The sequence below is a fragment of the Triticum urartu genome, chromosome 6A, assembly GCF_056163025.1.
Source record: "Triticum urartu cultivar PI428250 chromosome 6A, HENAU_Tu73, whole genome shotgun sequence".
NCBI classification, from domain to species: Eukaryota; Viridiplantae; Streptophyta; class Magnoliopsida; order Poales; family Poaceae; genus Triticum; species Triticum urartu.
This window is the reverse complement of record NC_141878.1, coordinates 607,284,205-607,307,836: the sequence shown is the minus strand read 5'-3', so window position 1 is coordinate 607,307,836 and position 23,632 is coordinate 607,284,205. Positions and strand designations below refer to the sequence as shown.

The 23,632-nt window shown below is 43.4% G+C and overlaps 2 protein-coding genes and 1 non-coding gene across 6 annotated transcripts; 1 reads left to right on the top strand and 2 right to left on the bottom strand.

Annotated features, from left to right (window-relative positions):
* Positions 1–8,665, bottom strand: LOC125531310 (putative NOT transcription complex subunit VIP2). 4 transcript variants are annotated; one of them, XM_048695723.2, is made up of 16 exons: positions 8,509–8,665; positions 7,453–7,555; positions 7,205–7,310; positions 6,940–7,103; positions 6,396–6,747; positions 5,373–5,579; positions 5,198–5,299; positions 3,389–3,474; positions 3,228–3,308; positions 2,588–3,022; positions 2,377–2,429; positions 2,249–2,290; positions 1,482–1,626; positions 1,295–1,380; positions 1,107–1,192; positions 1–393 (listed from the first exon to the last, which is right to left on the bottom strand). In XM_048695723.2, the coding sequence occupies exons 2-14, from the start codon at positions 7,468–7,470 to the stop codon at positions 1,306–1,308; spliced, it is 1,866 nt and encodes a 621-aa protein (XP_048551680.1). In that variant the 5' UTR covers positions 7,471–7,555; positions 8,509–8,665; the 3' UTR covers positions 1–393; positions 1,107–1,192; positions 1,295–1,305. The 4 variants fall into 4 exon arrangements, with proteins under 4 accessions (XP_048551680.1, XP_048551681.1, XP_048551682.1 ...); XM_048695724.2 differs by having other exon boundaries at positions 1–390; XM_048695725.2 differs by having other exon boundaries at positions 1,107–1,156.
* Positions 7,205–7,282, top strand: LOC125531312 (small nucleolar RNA snoR35). Its single transcript, XR_007293154.1, has one exon. It is a non-coding gene; the product is annotated as a small nucleolar RNA snoR35 (small nucleolar RNA).
* A 7,441-nt stretch (positions 8,666–16,106) lies between the features above and the next one.
* On the bottom strand, positions 16,107–18,541 carry LOC147967256 (uncharacterized). The gene is made up of 2 exons (XM_087531079.1): positions 18,087–18,541; positions 16,107–17,976 (listed from the first exon to the last, which is right to left on the bottom strand). The coding sequence occupies exons 1-2, from the start codon at positions 18,170–18,172 to the stop codon at positions 16,107–16,109; spliced, it is 1,956 nt and encodes a 651-aa protein (XP_087387205.1). The 5' UTR covers positions 18,173–18,541.
* Between the last annotated feature and the right edge of the window lie 5,091 nt (positions 18,542–23,632).

Sequence of the window (23,632 nt, the reverse complement as noted above, 5' to 3'; positions counted from 1 at the left end):
TGCATAACTCAACGAGTCTCCAATTGTTTTCTTTTGTTTGGTTTGGTTAATTTGAGTTTAAATATAAACCATCCATGCAATGCCAATGCCAATGCAATGCACACGGCCGACTACTCCTAAACTGTTTTTGTAAAGGAGCACTGTAGGAGACATACATACATGTAAAAGAAGAAGCAGCAGCTATGTAAATGTAAATGTAAATGTAAAGTTTAACGGCCAACGCTACCATCCATCCATCCTTCCTTCAATTTTCCTCCTCCTAACAACTATAATTACAAACACCACCTTTTTTCACTTCCTGCTCTAGCCTCCTCCTCCTCCTCCTCTCCGCATATCGACATGACTGACACAAGATACTTCCTCATTCATTCACTATATATATAGCCTGGCCTGCTGTCAACAAAAGTCAACCTAGTCAGTCAATCGAATCGAATAGGATACCACGCTCAACACTAGAAAACTCAACTTTTGTACTATCATTATTAGCAAAGCGGCGAATATAATATACTTGAAAGAAACATCATGCCAAATGAAATAAGACCCACGGGTATCAGGGATTAATTGTCAAGTGCATGCATAAAAGCAACAGGGACCCTCGAGGCTTCTCACTTTCCAGCAAACAGAAACTACTACGTTAACATACTATCTTTCCCAACGACAACCACAAGTGCTGTTTAAACTACATTTATATACACATTTCACTGCAAAATACGGTACCCAGTTCTTTTTCTCAAAAGAAAGCCGTTTGAATTTTTCTAGTATTTGTTTTGATTTTTTTCGTCAGGACGGGTGCAGCTGACCCTGGCCTCAGAAGTGGATTACCGCTACTGCAACGTTAACATATTTTCTTTCCTAATGAGAACCAAGCACAACAGTTGCTCCCTTGGCTAGCAGCATGAGTCGAGTGCTTGCCCACCCGCGTTCGAGGCCCCGCCTCCGCAGGTGCCCTCTTCTTTTATATTTAATTAGATAGAGGCATTTTCTTTCCTACAATGGCCACATGGAATATTTCTTCCTACCTAATAAGTAGTTGCCTACATAAATAACCCAAAGTGCTGTTCAACCGACATTAATACAAGTCTTTCACTGCAGAAGAGAGTATCTACCTTGACAAATTAGGGCAATGTCGCTTCACTATGTTTGTAAAGAAAGCTCCCTATTCATGTACAAGAAAGCTAGAGTCAGGAGGTACCTGAAAAAAATTTATATTGCATTGCATACAACAGTGAGATGTTTGCTCTATACACAGAAACAAGAACTAAAATATATTTGTAGCCAGGAAGGAAGACCTTACCCAGAAAATTTTCACCTAACAATTTGGGATACGGAAGGGAGACTTGGCCTTTTCTCTACTAGCTCATAATGGAGAACAAAGTTATCCTGCAGCAAATCAACACACATGCTCAACTATCATCATATGCAATGCAACAAGTGTGCGCGTAGAGATGCTGGATAATCATTCACCAGACGGATGCAAGTACCTTACGGACTGTCTCCCAATTGCCTTGATCAAAGAAGGCATAAGACCCCCGTTCATATGTAGGAGTTTTGACAAGAGGCTCCATGTTAGTAATTCTTGTGAACCATTGCCGTGCTTCTTTATGGTAATACCATCCACGATTATATCTGATGAAAACAGTACACATGCATTACATATCATACAAAATTTACTTGCTCAAGCTCTGCTCAGTTGTGATGTGTTAAACTAGGTCGTGGGCAAGGGTTAAGATAAGTAAGATATTATTGCCATATTTTTAGGGAAGACATGTGATAGCAAAAACGGATAGCCTACAAGGAAGTTTGAAGGATGCATAGCAATGCTAAACACAAACTGTGCAACTTAGCAAAAAAAATAATAGAAAATGCTGATATTTGATAGAGAAAACCAGGAAAATGAAAATGGAACATTCGCGCAGCTTGAGGTAGCTAAGCGGATCATGAATACATTAAAATGTTGCCAAGTTACAGTATTCACCAGGAAGATATAAATCCACAAGGCTACTTAAATTTTTGTTATAGATCCATGACAGTCAATGGGCGTATCTGACAGGTTACAAGTTAAACATTCTTTAGCATTAGAAAATTGATCGGGACATAGCAGTATGTTCCCTTATCAAATGTTAGCACAAAAAGATCATATTTCTTGGTAAAAGATTAAGAACATTAAAAAGTGCATGCATGATGATCCAATTATTACATCTGACAACAAGATATTTAAATGAGATAAGCAGTGAACCCATGTACTCACAGTTCATTGGCAGCACATATTTGAGCTTCATCCTTCGGCATGCTGAAAACAGAAGACAAAAGATAAAACCTTAAATTTTACCAAAACTAATGGCCGAAGCCAATAATACATTCAACTAGCAAAAGTACCTGTAGAATATGTATAACAGTATGAGTGTCTGAAACTTCTGAAAATGCATAGGCTGCACGCAGCAAGACAGAACTTGTTATAATATATTTATCATCAAATGAACCGGCTGCATCAAAGAAAGATTCTGGGCCTTTCTCGAAAATTAATTGGTTTAAAACATCGATCCCATTAGACAGAAATGGGCAACAGTAGTAATTGGCGGGAGCTTACCTGTAGTGCTGGGGGTTGCTCAGCCACATAACAAGCTGGAGTAGTATATTCGGGTTCTCCTTTTGCTGGTTCATTTGAAAATGGAGAGCCAAATGTCTTGTACAGATTGTCTGGTGAATTCAAATTCAAACCCAAGGTTGTCAAATCTATTCCCAAAGCAAGAGATGACAAATCAGGATCATTCATCCTTATAACTCCCAGCAATCCTAACAAGCCGTATGGATCAGGTGGGGTTCGGCCTCCCAGAATGGGCTTTAGACCATGATCCGCATATGTCTGTGCAGCTGAAGAAGACATCTGCTGCAACCTGAAAGGACTCTGAGTCTGCGGCTGCTGGTATTGCTGGAGCAGTTGCTCGTATGATCCCAAACTAGAGGTTTGACTCTGAGAGTTTAGTGGTCTTAGTCCAATATTTTGGGGCCCACCGCTCTGAATCTGACAAAACATAATGAGGATTATTACTCTGCGTATGTATTTACGGGTAAATAAATATGAGCAGTAAACCTGATCATGATGCATTATAGTTTTATTTAGATGAAGAATTGTCAAAATAGAAAATATGTCAGAACCATGACGACAATGAGGGAGATGTTGAATGTCTGATGATCGCTTCAAGGAATGGATTTCCAATATAACTTACTGAATTAGCAGCACCCTGCTGATGTTGCTGACGATTTGGTTGATAGCTACTTCCCAAATTAAACCCAACTGACCTTGACATCTGCGTACGTGTTCATAACATGTCAAAATAAATGCTCAGCGGGAGAAACAAGGATTCAAAGTTCAGAGACATGAACCCACAGGATATTGCTGTGCTTGCATTACAGGTACATTCTCGTGAAGTTGTTCCTTGTGATGTAACTCCATAGGATAATCTGAACTGCCACCTGATAATTCAAACTGTCAGTATTCTGTATAACTCACCGAAAATGGAGTAAAAGAGGAATGTATTAAGGTAGCGCAATGATCAACCAAAAGATATACTTTAGGAAAGAATTTGAAAGCCTCAAGAAATGCTACAAAGGTCTTATTTTATTCCGTGCACATTTATAAAGCATTAAAGCTTGAGCATGTCGCACGTGGAAATAATAGGTCCAAAAATTGAAAGATTAAAACCATGCAGAACACGTGGCACCATTAAAGGAGAATGACACCAGAGTTGACCAGAAAAACGACAAACTACATTTAGTAGGAAGATGGTTCGTCGGCCTAAACTGTAATCATAATACTATTAAAAATAAAAGACGGTATAGTTACATTTGGGCCTAAAGACGCAAGTGCAACTATTTGTATTCATCCGTATGGCTGTCTTGATGCCCTGAAGCGGGTACAAGAATACAAATTGTCTGAGACACTTTACAAAGTTGACGACTCAACGTATGCGCATGGATGGCCAAATTGGTAACTTCGGCAGAAATCTCTGTAAAATGCTGCAGCTAATTAATTTTCAGGATGTAATTTTGATCCACATTGGTCCACGCGGTGGTAGATCATGAGGCTCATAGTTAACTTACTGCCAAAGTAAGATTAAATGAATTATAACCATAGTAAGCAACAGAATTAAATTGGCTTAACCACCTCCCAATGGCTTAGCTGCTATGCCTCAAATCATACCTACTGTTAGCTTCTAAAAATGTCATATATTGTGGGACAGAGGGAGTAATATTTAGCTCATGTTTTATATGAAGATTTGGACCAATGGAAAACACGAAGGGTTTACGATGCCCTTCCATCTATAACCATAAGTCATGATATGAGAAGCTTACAATAAATTCTCTATACGAGTTCTCGCAGGAAAGACAAATTGATTATCTTCCCCTAAGGTAACTAACTAAGAGCTCTATACCCATATCATGTATTAACATTGTCCTGCATATGTCACAAATAGTTCATACTTCCATTTCTCGCAAAAATTAGGGGTACTTATTACTTATAGGCATCTGAATTGCGACGCACGTAGGCATGTTGCAGAGAGACCCTTTTATCCAAATGTCGTTTCGCGCATTTTTCCTAGGTGGCCACCATATATTCTAATGATGATTCATGGTAATTTCAGTTAGAGCATCACATGATATTTTTCTGCATTCCCGTGAGGCCACGTCAGCTGCATGGGGTTTGCCCCCGCTGGCCCTATCATGAAATCTTTGCATCCTCGTCTTCTCACATCTCTTTATGATTATATTCACAAAAATGGTGTGCCATAAATTTTGCTGCAACGGTCGCTGCACCTTCTAGTTAGGTCAGTGCAAGGTGTCAAGAGAAGTAGAGAACACAACAATACCTTTCAAGCATATAGAAAGGTAGTAAGCATTCGTTGACTTGAGGAGAAGATCACGGCATTCATACTACAGGACTAAAAAACCAATGGGCTTTATCACAGATAGAACATTTTATGACGGAGTAATTATGTTGGTAACTAAGCTGTTCAAATACTGAGGTTCAATAAGTACAGAGTAGCAGGGCTGTATAATAACAGGCATGCCGATATTAGAACTTCAAGATCACAAAGTAACACAACTAAATAATCATGCTCCACTACACCGAAAACATAATGAGAACAATCTCACTGAATCAACAGATAGGTTCTAGAATTAGTTCAACTGTAACAACCTTTAAATCCTGGCAAAGCGGGGAAATCTTCGTTCTGAATACTGAACTCCTGGTTTTGTTGAACAATGGAGTTAACACCAACTCCTTGCTTCCGTAGTGATCCTGCAATTAAGAGAGATTGGCAAAGAATCCTCCAAAAATAGGAGAAATATTTACGGTTTTCCAGCAATTTTACCATATTGTCCCTGTGGACCACCAGCTGAATTAGGTCGACCAGTCAATTGGGGGAAATCATTGATGTCGAATGGAGCGCTGTCACTGGCGTCATGTAGCATCCCCATAGAACCCAGAGAACTATTTCCTGGTTGCATTTGGTTCTGGGACAATGAAGCACCAGACGTTGGGTATGAACTTCCAATCATATTCATCAGTTGCGACGATCCTGGTGTTAAGAGATAGAAAAAAGAACAAGCTGGATGAGAACACGCAGTTCAACAAAAGAAAATAACACACTGTATGCTTTTTTATCATTCACCCTCATGAGACTATCACGGTTGTATAAAATATAAACAAGATTTTATCATAACCCAGCTACTATCATAAATTTAAATTGGTAATATCACAGAATAGAACAACATTAAGAAATAGGTACAGTAACAGTCACTAAAAAAGCAAGAACAGATATACTATGCAATAACCAACTATAGAATGGATATTCTCAAATAATACTAAGAAAATAGCATTGATTTCTATTTATTTTAATATGTGTGCCTTTGTTTACAAGATTCTATGTCTAATTATTAAAAAGTTTCCAACAGCCAACATATCCCTGCAAAAGAAAGAATAGCGATGACAGGAATTCCAACAATGTTGGACTTCAATATTTAAGGTAAAATTCTAAATTCTAAAAGTTGGCTCCCATTGTACAGAGGTAACAAAATGCCTATTTCCCCAGATAGTGTCACTTCCAAAATTTAAGTCTGCAATACACTATAGCATCACATGGTTCATAATTTATGAAGCATGAACATTAACGCTACCTACTGTGTTTTCCAAAAAGAAGGTCCAGTGAAACCTATATCATACGGGATGTTAAACATTTATTTCATATACCCAACTTTTTTTCTTAAGAAGTCAAGGAACAGAGCATTAACATAGCAATGGTTAAACATGCTTAAAAATAGTATTTCAAGCTAAAACATGAAGCTTAACATAAATCTATGGAGTAAAAAAATCAACCTACGGTTAGGTAAACTACCTTGCGGAATAAGGCCATTCATCATCCTGTTGGATCCTTGCACATTTAGTCTTCCACTTGCAGCATTGCCACTAAAATCGATGCGTGATGAGATACTCGGCACCGACAATCCACCAGAGCTTATATTTCTTCCAATGTTACTTCCACCCACAATGTTTCCCGCGGAGCTTGTAATACGTGGACCCAGGTTTCCTAAAGCTGGATTGCCAGGGACAGAATTTCGATTACCACTGGTGCCCAAGTTTGAGGACAAACCTTGAATGGTCCCACCCATGTTCATTCCACTGCTGAATGCTTGACCTCCACCAACATTCATTCCTCTACCACTGACACCTGAATGTGCATGAGGAATCTGCAAAAGAAACCACAGTAAGACAGTAAAAATCATCATCCTCCACATGAAACCACAGCAAGAAGAGTATGTCATAATTAAGCCAACAAAATTGTTGATTAGATTGCAAACCCATTAACATGCATGTTCATGATGTTTCAAAGTATATGAATAATAATGCTGCAAACCTCCACAAAGGTGGGGCATTCGAACCTGAGACATGGCAACAGGGAGGTTGTTTGAAGCAAATCTCCCAGAAATGCTCCCTCCAGGCTGTTGAACACCGGAGGATGGAAGGCCACTCATCGCAGCATTCCTTTGTGCAAGTGATCCGGGCATATTTGGAAGACTGTAATTTCCATGAATGTTGTGCAGACCTGAAAAATGCAGAAAATGACAAGAGTTAAGAAGGTGTACTCAGTGGATGGCGCACTAGGTCAATGCACTAACCGAGCTAGTGTATGAATCGTATGCTCACCAGAGTGATGGAAACCTTGAACTGATCCAGATTGGCCAGAAAAGGATGTTGTGAATGGCCGTCCGGATGAGTCTGGAAGGTTCGATGTGGAAGTGTTAAGATTTGACTGCCAAGGGAAGAAAGCATCAAGTTATCATCAAGACAAGTAATAACAAAACCTAGTAGACAGACAGAATTGGAAAGCGTATATATATAGTGAATGCATGGTAGTCCTCCAGTTACAAGATTTGAATTGGATAAGCAAGTACATTGAGCAAGCCGGACATCGTTGGCAACGGAAGAGCGAGTCAACACTCAGGTTCAACTGAAGATTGTCCACCAAAAATGCATGAACCGGTGATAGCCGCCAATCTGAAACAGAAACAGACACATCCATTAGTTACTTGTAAATTAAAAAACCTCAAAAAAGAAAAAATGTGCGTAATAATTTAACTTGGTAATAAAAAGTTTGCATCTGAGGCACCCTTCCAATCCAACGTAAACAAACGAGCTAGTCAGGACAGCATACAAAAATGTGCAGATTTCAGCATTGAGGAAATGCAGCCGTCCTAGGAGGCACGCAGGACAGGACACGTACATATCTGAACTTTAGCTGCTGCCAAGTGCTTGAGTTTGAAAACAAAACACAAGGTGAATAAGTATCCAGGACCGAGTGGTTGAGGAGTGTATCGCAGAAGAGAAGATGGTGACTGCAAACAGCGTACAGTTAAGAGCATACAGACTGTCGCTTCATGGCTGTGACCATGGGGCATATCTTCTTGAGCTCTGGTTCAGGGTTTTATTAGAAAGAAGCCAAACCTTAGCAGCCAGCAGCATAGTGGTAGACAGACACTAGTCCCATGCCATGTCAGGTGAGGTGTTGCTTATACAAAGGAAAGGGTACATAGATTCATCACTACCTGCCCTGGTCCTGCCGCTGGATAATATGCTGCATCTACTCTACTCCAGGCGACAGTAACAAACAGAAGAGATGATATCATGGATGCAGTGCAGTCAAATGGAAGTAAAGTCAATTTTGCGTTGCCATGAAGGAAGGGAATTCAGTGAATACGGTGAGAGATTTGCATCTAATAAACAATCCCTAGCAGAAGATAATCACAGAATCCCTAGCACGAGGTACCCCATTTCCTTCACCACTACGTACTGGGGTCGGGTCGGGTCGGGTCCGGTCGGGTGGCAGCTCGACCTAGACCTAGACCTAGCTAGCAGATGGAAGGGAGGAATTGTAGAGCAGCCTTGGGGCGGGGCGGGGCGGGGAGAGGAGAAGCTTGGTTGGGGTGGGCGCGGAGGGAGGGAGGGAGCACCTTGGTTGGGGCGGAGAGGCGAGGGCGACGAGGCGACGGACGTGGGGATGGGGACGGCGGAGCGGCGGGCTGGCGGCGGACGGGACGGCGGCGGTGGAAACCCTAGGCGGGCGGTCTGGGTCGATCGATCGATCGGGGTTGGGGGTGGGAGGGGAGAGGAAATGGGGAATTAGTTTTTTTTTTTGAGACAAAAAAATGGGGAATTAGTTGAAACTGCCTGCCAAAGCCAAACCGGTAACGGTCGCGCCTACTGGGCCACGATCTCGCGTATTGGGTCTAACGTATAGCCAGCATCATCATCATCATCGGCCCTTTCTTCTCTCTAGACTAGACTAGAGGGCCCGGCCCGTCTAACCTTCAACTATACTATCTTTCTCGCTACTTTTTTCTTATTATTAATGGGGACCGAAATTCTGGATCAATCATCTCTTATTTGTACACGACAGCTTGCTTTTTGCAAAGGCCTGTACGGCAAAGATCAGACAAGTTCCGGATGCTTATTGTTAGGCATCAGGTCAACGGGTTACTTTGGCAAATAGCTCAAGAGGTAAATACACCGCGAGTCATAGAACTTTCACGCGACGGTCAGTTTGATGCATAAATTTGTAAAATACGTGCTTTTGGTCATCTAACTTGTCTTTCCATTCATATACGGTGCTTTCTACCGTATCATGTGCACGCAAAAAAAAACATGGCAGGGCCCCACTATCAGGGGATGAGGCAATGGGTAATCCGCGTGCACTGTTATTTTTCAAAAAGCACCCTTGCATTTTATTTATTTATGCACAAAATCCTCAAATAAAATGAAAAGTGCTAGAGCAGCAGCAGGATTTAAACACACGCCCCGCTAACTTAGATAGGCATTTGACCTCCTTACTATTGACGTTTATAGAGCACAATTAGCTTTATATAAGATAAACCGTACGAGTTAAAGTAGAAACCAAACGAGAAAAGGGCAAAGCACCGGTTCTAACCTATGACCACATAAGCTCGCCACGTGTGCGAGCGCCAACCATCTGGCCACATTGACATTTAAATAGATAAACACAATTTCTCTTATGTATTATTTCTTTCTATTTAAGAAAATTACTTATATTCTCGATAAACTTTTTGGACAAATCAACTAGATTTTGTTTGAATTCAAGTAATTTTAAATTTAAAAATCTAGATAGGAAATATAGTGCAGACTGAGTGTACATATTTTTTGGACAAACCAACAAACATTTTGTATGAATTCGAGTAATGTTAATTTAAAAATGTAGATAAAACAAAGTATAGTGCAGAATGAGTGTACGTATTTTTTGCACAAACCAACAAACATTTTGTATGAATTCGAGTAATTTTAAATTAAAAATGTAGATAAAACAAAATATAGTGCAGAATGAGTGTACATATTTTTTGCACAAACCAACAAACATTTTGTATGAATTCGAGTAATTTTAAATTAAAAATGTAGATAAAACAAAATATAGTGCAAAATGAATGTAATTTTTTAATTCAAATAATTTTAAATTTCAAAATCTATATTAAAGAAATCATAGGTGAAAATGAATGTATGTAAATTTTCGGACAAAACAACTAATTTTTTGATTGAATTTGAATAATCTAGATAAAATAAAATAAAGTTCATAATGAATATACATAAATTTCTTTCATACAAATAAACGTAATTTATTATGAATTCAAAAATCTAGCTGAAAGAAATCATATGTGAAGAAGAATGTACATCTTTTTTTTTGGACAAATCATCTAATTTTTTGTTTGAATTCAAATAATTTAAAATTTGAAAATAAGATAAAAGTAAATCTAGTGCCCAATGAATGTACATATTTTTTGGGGGCAAATCAGCAAAATTTTGTTTGAATTCAAATAATTTTAAATTTGAAAATCTAGATAAAAGAAAATATGGGTCAGAATGAATGTACATATTTTTTGGGGGACAAATCAACTAATTTTTATTTGAATTTGAATAATCTATATAAAAAAAACATAGTTAACAATGAATGTACGGAAATTTCTTTCAAAGAAATCAACGAAAAGAAATATAGCTAGACAAAAGAATATATAGTGCAGAATGAATGTACCTAATTATTTTTCGAACAAATTATCAGAAAAATTGTTTCAATCCGAATAATTTTAAATTTGAAAATCTAGAGAAATGAAAATATATTCAGAATGTGCACCTTTTATTTTAGAGGTGATATACCTTAGTAGTCCAAATGAAATACCAAGTACGATCAATTGCGGTGGATAGGTCGCTAGCTCCATTCCAATTGGTCCTTGGTTAGAACTCGCTCGTCCCATTTTTTCCAGCTCAATATATTTACAACTTACACTAACCGTAGGACCCAGGCACCCAGCGGACAATTATTGTTGGAGTGCTTTTGCAAAAAGAACGAGCGTGTTTCCGGAAAAATCATCACGTGCACTAGCCACTGACAATGGGCCCAATATATTTACAACGTACACTGACGGTCGGACCCAGCGGGCAACTATTGTTGGATTGCTTTTATAAAAAGTAAAAAGAATGAGGGTGTTTATTGAAAAAACGCCGGCCATTGGTGTGCCATGTAGGCAGCGAATACACCTGCGTACGGAAAATGTGACCGTATTTACACGCCCGCACAAGTTAGATGACCAGAAACATGTATTTTACAAGTTTATGCACCAAACTGACCGTCGCACGCAAGTTCTAAGACTTCTAGTGTATTTACCTCATAGCTCAATTCACTTCAGTAAGGGGTGTCCAAATAATATAAGGGGGGCTGTGAAAATAACACTTTCAAATATTCTTAAGTCTGTGTACTTCCCGAAAACAGACATTTTGTAGACTAACCTTGGATCTTCGCCCTCCCAAATCTGGCGGGCACTGGTGGAGGGCCGAGACATACTCAAGTTGGGCCTCCACATATGTATGGCGACAGAATTGGATCCCGCGTACGGAATGCTTGACTCCAGTTCCCCACCCGAGTTCGTGTTTGAGTTAATTGATGCAACATCGGGATGGCGGGTCAGGACAGAGCTCGCCATGCACTTCCTTCCCATGGACGTTGAAGCGATACTACGCATTCCCATCAGTTCGGTTCAATAGGAGAATTTTTGGGCATGGCATCACGAGAAAACAGGAGTAATTTCGATAAGATCATGTTACCATATGTTGGTTACAATGAAAAAAGTGTGAGAGGATTGGCTAGAAGGTAGGCCAAGTTTAAGCTCAAGCCGCTCAGAGAAGGCGTGGACAACCTTATGGAAGATCAAAGTTCCGTCAAAAATCCGTGTATTTGTGTGGCGGCTAGCCCAGCGATCCATGCCGTCAGGAGCAGTGCTGCACCACCGGAAGATGGCTACTTCAGCAAGGTGTGAACTATGTGGTGCAGAGAACGACACATGGCGACACTCATTACTCGACTGCACTATGACAAGATGTGTGTGGGCACTTGTCAACGACACACTTACGGAGCATATATGAGCATGACAGCATGCTCAAAAGCAGAGGAATGGCTATTTCACATGCTTGAAACGCTGCCACATGCAGAATTTACAAAGCTCATCATTTCTTTGTGAGCAATTTGGAGCGCAAAGCAGAAAAGAATCCATGACTCGATCTTCGAGAGCCCGGAGGCAATTCATAGTTTCAGACCGCACATCATGGCAGACGCTTGACAGAAGCGGTACAACTATACCACGGTCAATGCAGGTGCCAGAGTGGATCCCTCCAATGGAAGGTATGGTCAAAATTAATGTAGATGGAGGAATAGCTTTTTCGATAAAGGGCGCTTTTATTATCTCAAAATGCATAGAAGGAGGAATAGCTAAGAACAGTTGCAAGGGTGCAGCCCCCACCGTGTGCCGAGAAACCAAGGAGTTTACCTTGGCTCGTCCGCGCACATCATTGACAGCTGTGATGACCCCGGAACGCGTGAAGCAATGGCATGTTTGGAGGGTCTTTCCTTCGCAGCCGATCTGAACCTTCGAAGGCTTATTAGTTATTGCATGGGACGCAGAAGCGTTAGTTAAACAGATTAATGGAGGAAGTAAAAGTATCTATAACCAGATTATATATGAGATCAACATCCGTCGTAAGGAGTTCAAAGAGATGTGGAGCGGATTATTCATGAATGCAGGATGTCCAATATGGAGGCTCACAAATTATCATGCAATAAAGAGATCATGATTTCCCTAAAAAAATCTGTTATAGTCAGGCGATCCTTTTTTTCTTTATTTTTATTAAGTTTTCCCTCTTATGCTTCTTTTTATTTTATTTTTATTGTTTTTCTTTTTCATTTTTTGTGAACATATTTCAAGTTTGTTAATATTTTTTAAATACATGAACATTTTTTCGAATTTCGTGAATATTTTTTGAAATCACGAGATTTTTCAAATTCGTAAATATTTTTACAACTTTACGAACATTTTTCGAACTCATTAACATTTTTGTCAGATTTGCAAACAATTTTCTAAATTGTGAACATTTTATGAATTCATGATTTTTTTTTATAAATTCATGAATATATATTTTTAATTTATGAACAATTTTGAAGCTCAGGAAAAATTTGTAAATCGGCAAACATTTTATGAAAATTGTGAACAATTTTGGAAATTCACGAACATTTTTTTTGTTTTGCTGATTTTTTTATGAAACGCATGAACTTTTTTTAAATCAGTGAATTCTTTTTTTATATAATTTACAAACATTTATTTGATTTTTGTGAACATTTTTAAGAAATCATGTTTTTTTTGAATTTGTGAACATGATTTAGAATACGCGAAACCTTTTTCGTAATCATGAACATTTATTGATTCGCGAACATATTTTTTTTCAAAATCAGGAAGCATTTTTTAATCCCGACGAGGAGAAAAGCAGGCAGGCCGTTGGAGGAGACCTGGGCGTGAAAGCTCAAGACTTTTTTTATTTTTGACGGGGTGAAAGCTCAAGACTTAAGAAAGTGCAGCCTTCTTCAACCAAAGAATGGCATTATCTATATCTATATACTACTTAAAAGAAAAGCAAGGTTCATTTTTGGTGATCAGATCAATATTTTCTTTGGCAACACAATAAATTCCCGTGCGGCGATCAATTTCTTCTTTGATAAGCATGGTAGAGTAATACAATAAATTAACGGGAAGGCATAAATTGGGGTAGGTAATCAAGCGGGGACCCCGCACAATTAGTGTTGAGCCGGCAGAATATGTATGTACTGGTGCAATGCACGGGCACTTGCCTTTTTTGCAAGCAACAGCAGCACAACAGAAACCATCTTGGGCACTTACTAGTTTTATATTTATTTATTTTGCCATCAACGATCCATCCTAACCCAGCAAGCAACATCTTGTTCCACCCGAACAAGTTCAGCCATCATATCTATATCATATCAACGACTTGTTACCGCAACTCTGTCACACCATTACATTACTCCCTCCGTTCGCAAATAAGTGTACATCTAAGTTTTGTCAAACCGCACGTGGCCTTCCTTCCTTCCTTCCTTCCTTGAGGCTCAAGCTCAAGAGGGACGCGGTTCCTTCCTCCAGGATGGAACCGTGTTCCTCTCTGCCGTGCCGTACGATGATGTTCCCTGCTTCCACTTTCTGGATGCAAAAATCAATCATAAATACTAGCCATTTATGTTCATGCCATTTTTGATAGTTATTATTATTATTCATCTAGATAATCTTGTTCAAGGCCAAATTTTTTGACACCCAGATATACTAGTAGAGTGCCCGTGCGTTGCCACGGGCTCTTAAAAAAGTTTACAAAAGTTACATGTTAAATTGGTCTTACATCATCGTGTAAGAACATATCACTTGTAGTCAACATTTAGATATGATTGATTACAAAGTTTATACAATTAGTCTTACACCATCGTGTAAGAACATATCATCTTTCAAAAGGCATTCCAAATCGTCGGTTAATAACAAGGCATCTCCAATGTCCACGAACAAGGTTTTTTTAGGGGCAGACATGATTGATTCAATGATTGAAATATCTTTAGGGGTACAAACATAGTCTGTCGACATCATAAAAAAGTGAGCCAACTTAGACAACAAAATAAGCCAAATTAGTTGAATACAGAAGGCAATTTCACAAAGAAAATATTGATAATAACATTGAAAAATAACCTTGTGTGATAACATTTAAATTGGCATCCTTTTTTGGTTTGTTATGAGATAGCATCGCTTTGACATCATTATGTTGTAAAAAACTCGGTGAATTTACGATCCCTTTGAGCAACTTCGCATCGGAACCCTTCACGGTATGTGATTTCTGGGAAAATCTCTCAATGTGCTTCTCAATATCATTGGCTTGGTAAGTGTACCAGTAACCGCTCTACATACATCGTTGCAGACAAAGTACAACTCAGGTTCACAATTTTTCTAGATCTAATGTTTCTGAACCTAGGGATATGTATACAGTTAGCAACTTTCTTACCGACGCAATGGTCATGGTCGTGGTCGCGGCAGCAGACGCCGAGGTCTTCACGGCGCCACCGCTCTCCTTCCACGTCTCCACCAAGTTCGGAGACAGTGCAACAGTGGCGGACCCGTCACCGGCCTTAAGGTCCGTCAGCTTTCATGCCGGCCACGGTGGTCAACCGCGAACCAAAAAAACCTCGTCGCGATGCCCCCACGCAGTCCAGGGGCTAACCTCCCGTCGCACCCAAAAAAAAACCTACGAAAATTAACCAGTGAAAAAAACCAAACCCAATCGCACGCACGTACGAGCGAGGTCTCCTGCCCTCGAGTGAGAACCACTCGCACGCACGACTCCGCCCTCGCACATCAAAGCCGCCGCCCTCCATCGGACGATTCGCTTTAGGAGACGCCGCCGATCACGTTCAGGATCCGGCGACGATCCCCTTCTGGAGCCGCGCACCGATCCCCTGATCCGGCGTTGATCCCTTTGAGGACCAGCCGCCGATCATGTCCAGGATCCGACGATGATCCCCTTCAGTAGCCGCACGCCGATAACCTGAGCCAGTGCTGATCCCCGTTGAGGAGTCGCCGACGAGATCATTGCGGATATAGGTATTATTTGAAGTTTATACACAGTATTCCGAACGCTGGATCTACTGTGTTATCACAATACTTACCAAAATGACCAGACCCACCACACCTTGTGCACCTACGCTTCCTCGCTCCAAGTCCAGCTCCTTTGCTGCGAGGTCTGATTCGACTCTTCCTTGGTCTACCTGCTGCTCTCTTCAGAACTGGAGCGCAAAGCTTGAATCCAGGGTCCACCATGTCCCATTGTTGTTTTCCCTCCATAGCAGGCAAGGCATAAGCATATGTGGCTTTGAACCTTGCAACAAAGTAGTAATCATGCACATACTGCTGTATGTTCCCTGCTGGACCTGGGAGAGAAGTGATGAAAAACAAGGCATGAATGCATGGCAACCCAGTTATCTGCCATTGCCTACAATTGCAAGTTCTAGCTTCTAAATCCACTGGATATCTCCATTCCCTCTTCTCTTTATCCAAATATGATATCTCTGCTGTGGTACCCGAGCAAAGCGTCATGTTCATTTCCAAGCCTGTTGTCTTCTGCTTCAGTTCATTCATCACGGCAGGGATGATAATGTGGCCCATGAATTTTGCCTCGGTTATTCCTGCATGATAATGAAATTTCTGATGTATTCTATCCTTATCCTGTCAAGCAAATCCACCACATAATGACCCTTTAGTTTCCGGATCGTTGAGTTGAAAGACTCTGCTAGATTATTGTGCACATAGTCAACTTTGCTCACTTCACTGAATTGGCTTCTGGCCCATAACTTGGAGTGGTGTGTTTCCAAGTATTCTTTCACTTTGGGATTCATGTATAACCGCCTCAAGTGGTAGTTGTGCTTCTTCACACTGCATGTCAAAGATGCTGGCCATAAATTATCGGTATACACCTTTCCTTTGAATTTCTTCATGAAATTTGCAGCAAGGTGACGCATGCATTCCCTATGCTCTACTCCAGGGAACACATTGTCCACGACCACTTCTAAACCTTTGCAGGCATCTGTATGAATGACCAACCCATTGGGATGTGCAATAGCCCGACGGAGATTATGCAAAAACCAAGTCCAACTCTCCTCAGACTCTGTCTCCAGCACACCATAGGCAACTGGAAATACAAAACTATGTGCATCAACTGCACAAGCTGCTACTAACTGTCCTTTAAACCTCCCTGTGAGAAAAGTGGCATCAATAGCCAAATAAGGCCTGCAGCCTGCCAAAAAACCCAGGCGACAAGCCTCAAAGCAGACAAAAACCCTTCTAAAGCATTCCTTGGTCTTTGTCACTCCCCTGAATGTGTACTCCACGGTGTGGTGATCAATATCTACAATACTACCTGGGCTTGTCCTCTCCACTTCACCTTTGAATGAATACAACAATTGAAAACTTTCCTGCCAGTTACCATAAATAGAATCCATAGCATGTTGTTTACCATTGAACAACCTCATGTATGGTAAATCTATCTTGAACTTATCTTTGATGTTCTTCTGCAATTCCTTTGGACCCACTTGCTGGTTTTCTTTCACCCACTTTTTTACTTCTTCTGCCACCCATCTTGACTTGGCTCTACTGATTGTATCCTTCCTAAGGGTTGATTCCTGGCATGTGTGCTTAAAAGGGTTCACTTTGACCTGAACATTAGTGCTATTCCGCATTTTAGATGCAAGCAGCCTCCATGGACAACCCTCAGTCGGACAGTGCACTCTGTAACGTATTTGATCGCTCTTGTCAACTTTGAAAGTACGTTCTACCTTGATGCAGTATGTCACAAGTGCATTTCTACACTCATTCACGGATGCAAAAACTGTACCTTCTTCCATTTGAGGGTTCAAAGGGTCCCATTCAACAGCTGCAAGGTCTTCGTCCTCACCCATCGCGTCATCATCCACACGGACTGCATTGTGAGCCTCATCTTGGTTTTCAGTCCGAGGTGCCCGTCGTAAATTCCAAATAACATCAGAATATAGCTTCTCTTCATCAACCCCAGAATTGTAGCCATCAGGCTCCACTTCAAGGGGGACCCTACTGCTGTTGCCCACACTTGTCGAGCCACCACGTCGCCGTGCACCAACTGAACTTTTCTGGCTAGAGATGCCATTATGACGACTTGGTTCTCCCCGAGATGTTGCACCCGCCATCCTAGGTCCAAATGCCTGCTCAAGCACATCAACTTGCAGCCTCACATGAAAATTATCTTTCTCTTTATGCCTAACAAACATGGTAGCTAGCTCTTCATCATTACTAACTGTCACCCAATTCTTTTCCCCATCATAGTATTTGTATACCACTTCATCAAGCAAACCCCAAGGATATTGGCTACAAATTACCTCCCCAAATTGTCTGAAACTCCAATTACTAGCCATTGGCAACCAATAATCAAAACCTCCTTGGTATTTCTTCTTATGCTTTGCATCGAACATGTACCGGTCCCTTCTAATGTGCACCATGAAAGCAAACCGCAACTCCATCCTAACCGGCGAAAAACAGAGACGCAATCAACACACTAATTGGGCAAACCTACTCGAATCGAGTGTTCAAATGCACAACTAAGCTCAATCTAAACAAGAGGCGAGACTAACCCCTCGGGAACCCAGTCGTGGACGCGGCGGATCTCCGGCCCGATGCCTGCCTCGCCAAATACTCCGGGGTCGCCGCTGCTCACCATTTCGCCCTAGGGTTCTTCCTCCTAGTTCAAATAGCTCCAGCAGCCCCCCACCTTTGAGCGCTCCGGCCGGGCGCATGGAAGGAGGCCGCGCCGCGGATCGAGCAGGTGGCGGGCGCCCCACCCGTGGCGTCGCAGGAAGGTGGTGGGCGTCACAGGTAGCCGTGGAGTGTAGGCGCAGGGAGGTAGCGGCGGAGCAGGCCGTGCAGCTGGTGGCGGGGCAGGTGCTGGCCGCGGCGCAGGTGGCGGCGGCGGCGCAGGACAGCCGGCCGGGCGGATGGGTGTGAGCTAGAATGATTTGGGGATTTAGTTGCACGGGCCTACATGTCAGCTCCGGACCCACGTCCACGCGGTCCCACGTGTAAGCTCCGGACCCACAACCACTAACGCCGGCGGACGGAATAGACTCAAATATGGCCGTTTGGCCTCGTCGTAGTTGCTGTGCTCGGACTAGGGGCAAAACTGAGGACAATTCGCATCTGAGGGCAAAACTGAGCACATGGACACCACTGAGGGCAAAAAAGGATAATTAACCCTTATAATTAACAGAGCTGAAATTTCGTAGCATGAACACATGGGTCCGTGCATGTTAAGTTGTGCCTTGTTTATCTATAGTTATAATTAATCTTAGTTCTTACAAATTTAAGTTTTGTGTTATCCTTAACACTAAATATCCATGATTTGAAATTGGTATGTCTGGAGGCGATAGGTGGTTTTAAATTAGGCATTCTTTCTAATAAAAGGAGTCAAATATAGTAACACAAAAAATTCGTTTCTAAAAAATTAATGTGACACCACAATATTCGAGTCAGAGATAGGGCTCCACTATATTTCTCTATATAAACCTCCATAATTATTCGATAATATTCTTAGCATACATGTATAAACATTGGATGCTCGAACTTAATTAGGTCGGCATTATTACCGATGCATATTTGTATCATGACTATTGCAGATTTCATAAAAAAATCAGTTTAAAATTTATGCAAAACCATGTAAAATTTTAAATTATTTATTTCGAAAAGAAAGTGACACATTGGAATAAACATTCTCTAACTTCACAGATTTATCCACAATAATGCTAAGATATTTATAAATTAGTAATATACTATCCATAAGTATTCTTGGGGCCCTTTATATTTGCATGATCTACAAAGAGCATAGGCAATACTAATAGCAAGGCAAGAGCAGGAAAGACGTAATGTTCAGTCCTACATAGTGGGATACAATGGTCGGGAGATGGTACCAAACAATGATTGAAGACGCGACTCAAAATACCCAAAAAAGCTTTATAGAACCCCATTTAAGAGTTATAAAATTGTAAATGATTCTGTGAATCAAAGAGGGCCCAGGGTGCCTTTTTACGCAAAAAAAAGCCTTGTAAAAGGATGTATGAATGAATCGGCAAATGCTCAAAATAGTGTTCCAAGTGACTAAGTTAACGTGGCATGCATCTGCTATTCCCTAAACATCTTAAATCATCTTTGGGACATCTTAAAAAGATCATCTCAAGAAAAATATTTGTCTTATTATATATGAATGGATATATGAAAGATACTGTTAAGGGTTTGAAAAAAGTTACCTTTTAGTACCTGATTGGTGACGCAGAATTAAGGTCATAAGGCATTTTAATTTCACTGGACTTACCTACCTTGACTCCTTAAAGGTAGCGCACAATTGCCCGCACTAAAAAGCGGCCCAGAATTAGGTCACACTCTTCTCTCTACTCCTTCACCAAATGCCCGAGACATAATAAGATATATGAAATTTAAAGCTATGGAACTAAGCAAAATTACTATGAAGAATAGATAAATAATGCACACCACGTTTTTATTCTAGGTTTGACATGATACATTGTCCGTCATTATCTGTAAGTGTTTGTATTTACTCGATCTATTGTACCTGCCTGGCAGAAATTCCTTTTCTCAATCTCATGTTAACTGCTAGTTGCGTTTGTGCCTGTGTATTGTACAGATACATGTCCCAACAACCGCTTCAGGGCCTTACCTCCTGCGTTGATATTATCTTCTGGATCCACATCTTGCCAAAAATAAGTATGATTTCTCCATTAACCACTGGAAACCAAGGACGTTTACTTCCCTGCTCTCTGCCTTTCATTGACATCATCTTCTTCATATCTTGCGTCAAGATGCTTCTTTCTGCGCTTCCGTCAGAACAGTCGACGACCACAGCAGCAACTTCCGATGCAAGTGGTGCTGATAAATATGAAGTGGGAGGAAACCGGAGCTAACCAAAAGGAGAACCTCATATCTGTGTGCATTATCTTAGATGGACCTGCAATGAAACGTACGCACATCAAACCTTGTGAGTGACAATCCCAAGAAAAGAGTCAAAGGACAGATATGGACATATGAGGGTCTGCAGCACGGCGAACAGCCGCATTTGGGGCAGTTGGCTCGCTCCGTAGCTAACTGGTGGAGGTGGCCTTATTATTTGCTACAAATCAACTGCCATTGGTACTCCTCATCTGTGGGACAAAATTTTTGTCTCAAGATTTTTGCATGATTCGACACTCGCTGAGAAAAAACTGAGATATGTGCAAGCTGCACAACCTTGATAGGATCGTACCTTCTGTCGGGGGACTAATCCACGAGCACCTATGGAACCGGCGGACCGAGTCCCTTTCGGTTCGGCGGGGGCGAGGGTCGCACGAAGAGCGGATCGAGGCGAAGCACACGAGCAGTTTACCCAGGTTCGGGCCGCACGGATGCGTAAAATCCTACTCCTGCTTTGTGGTTTGTATTGAGTTCTTGCTCGGAAGCGCGGAGTGCTACAGTACACCCCAGCAGCTAACGAGACCGAGCGTGAGTGTTCCCTTCCTCCCCCCCTACGTTGCGCATGGGCCTCCTTTTATATGCTCAAGGGGTCACCGACAGGTGACAACGTAGACAAGGGTAAAAATGGAAAGGTGTTGCGGTTGGTACAGCTACCTGCTACAGTGTATCATACCTAACCCTGACGGCAGGGGACAAGGGCATTAAATGCCCGTCTGCGTCTCCTAAATAGTGCAAAAGGGACCGTCAGGGACGCCACCGCTCGCCACGATGGTAATCTTGTCAGCGCCGCTTGCCACCGCGCACCGCTGGCTGCACAGCCTCCCGCCACGTACGCCTGGAAGGGTCCCAGAGCGACACGTTGGTGGATGTGCTGGAGCGCGGGCACAGAGTGGTGGCTTGCCGCGGCAAGCGCCTTGCCGCGGTCGTTGTCTTGTCGCGTCCGGGAGCTTGTCGCTCACCGGGCCTTGCCGGGACGCGTGACGCGTCGCGGCAAGTTCCTTGAGATGCCTTGGTTGGCCTTCCCGGCAAGCTCCTCTTGCCGGGGTCTTGTTTCCTTGGCTTGGATACTTTGTCCTTGAATGGCTCCAAAGGAACCACGGAGGACCTTGGCGGTCACCCGGCAAGCCTTGCCGCGGGATGCTGCGACTGCCCGTGCACAAGTTCGGGATACTAGGGTACCCCTACTCTAGTACACCGACAGGAGCCCCCGGGCCTGGGCTATACAGGGTGCCGAGCGCTGTTGGGCCAGGCCCAAAACAGGGCACGGGCACGCGCGGCCTGGGTTACGCCGTATCTCTCCCCGTATCCACCGCGCCCTCCCCGAACGGCACGCGTTGAATGCGGCGTCGTGGGAGAGATCGTGGGTGGTTACTTTATTCGGAAATGCGGAACGTCCCCCCCTTCCTCTTTATAAGCATGGGAAACAGGGGTAGTTCGCCCATTCGCCGGTTGCTACTCCAATCTCGAAAACCTCCGTCGCTCCCTCGTCTTCCCAAAGCTGAAAGAGAGCAGCGCCCCGCCCCCCATCGCCACCAGCACCACCAACGCCGTCGACCTCCTCCACCACTTCCGCCATGGCTCCGAGAGCCGACAAAGGGAAGGCTGTGAAGTCGACCGAGGCGCAGCGGCTTGCGGCGCTACGAAAGGAGCGGGCAATCTTCCCCCCAAAGCTCGCCGCGAGGGAGCTGAGGGAGAATTACTACCTCTTCTGGTCGGCGGAGACGCGAGCGCATCCGCGCACGGAGGTACTTCCAGCCGCCGCTTGGAAAATGGCTCCAAATGGATATCCTTTCTTCGCCTTGTTCTTCTACTGCGGGCTCTGCCCGCCTTTCTATGAATTTTTCTGCGATATTATGAACACCTACGGGTTCCGCCTCCTTGACTTCACCCCCAATGCTGTTCTAACCATGGCAGTTTTCGCACATCTCTACGAAAACTTTGTCGGAGTCTATCCCAATGTAGCCCTTTTTCGCCACTTCTTTATGCCCCGAGTAGAGAGAGGAGAGCCTTTATCTGGCGGAATCGCCTGGATCTCGAGGGCCGGCAAGAAGGACACTTATCTGGAGGGAGAGTTCCGCGGCAAGTGGGAGGAATGGAGAGCAGACTGGTGCTGGATTGTCGAGGAGAACCCGCAGCCGTTTACCGCCCGGCGCCAAGCCCCAGTAGCACGCGGCAGCGATTGGAGTGACGTGGCCCCGGAAGACGATAGGCTGAAGATTGCCGTCACCCGGATCCAACGCCTCAGGCTTGCCGGGCTCACTGTAGGCGCTGTTGGCGCAGATTTTCTTCGCCGCTGCATCGCCCCCCTGCAGGAACGGAGGAGACCCGCCTGGGAATTCAAGAATGCGGCGGATATCATGAGGCTGCGTCCGGGCCTCAACTTCAACTTCACTGTTCTGGAGCTTAACGCGATGCTCCAGGAGCTGTTCAAGTACGACCCTCAACATCCTGAAGTGTTCAGGTTGCCGACGGGTGTCGTTCCGCTGTGCAACAACTCCGCGCTCGACCGCATCCGTGCAATGATGCCGCTGTGCGATTCGCATGGAATTGTCCCAACTTGGCAAGAGCCTGCAGACGACGTCGTGCAGGAGTTCTTTGACGGCTTGGTAGAAGTGCCGGTCCGCTCCGACGAAAAGAATAGCCTCACCCGCGACACCACCGATGCGGAGATGACACGCATCGCCACTAGGCTGGAAGAGGCGGCGGCAGCCGCATCCGCGGGCGAATTTGGATTCACCGTGGAGGAGGCAGAGGCAGCAGAGGCGGCAAGCCGTGGCGAGCGAGAGGAGCTCGTCGGCGAGAAAGAGCTTGCCGGGCATGACGTCGAGTCGAGTGAGCCCGCCGAGAATACGAGCGGCTCGCTGGAGATCAACTCCTCTTTCTCCTCATCTTCAGGCAGCTCGCCGCAAGCAGAGCCTCCATCCCCACCAAGAAGGCGCCTCCGCAAGGCCGGGGACGTAGCGGGGCGGCGGGCGAGTGAACAGCCGCCGCGCCGCGCGACACGCTCCACCGCGGCAAGCACTGTTGCCGCGGGAGCACCTCACGCTGCTGCGGCAACTGGAGCGGGGTCCGCCCGGACCACCGCTTCTGCTCCTGCCGCTTCTCACGCGGCGGCGGCAGCCGGAGCGGAGTCGTCTCAGACCACCGCCACTGTTCCCGCCAAGCG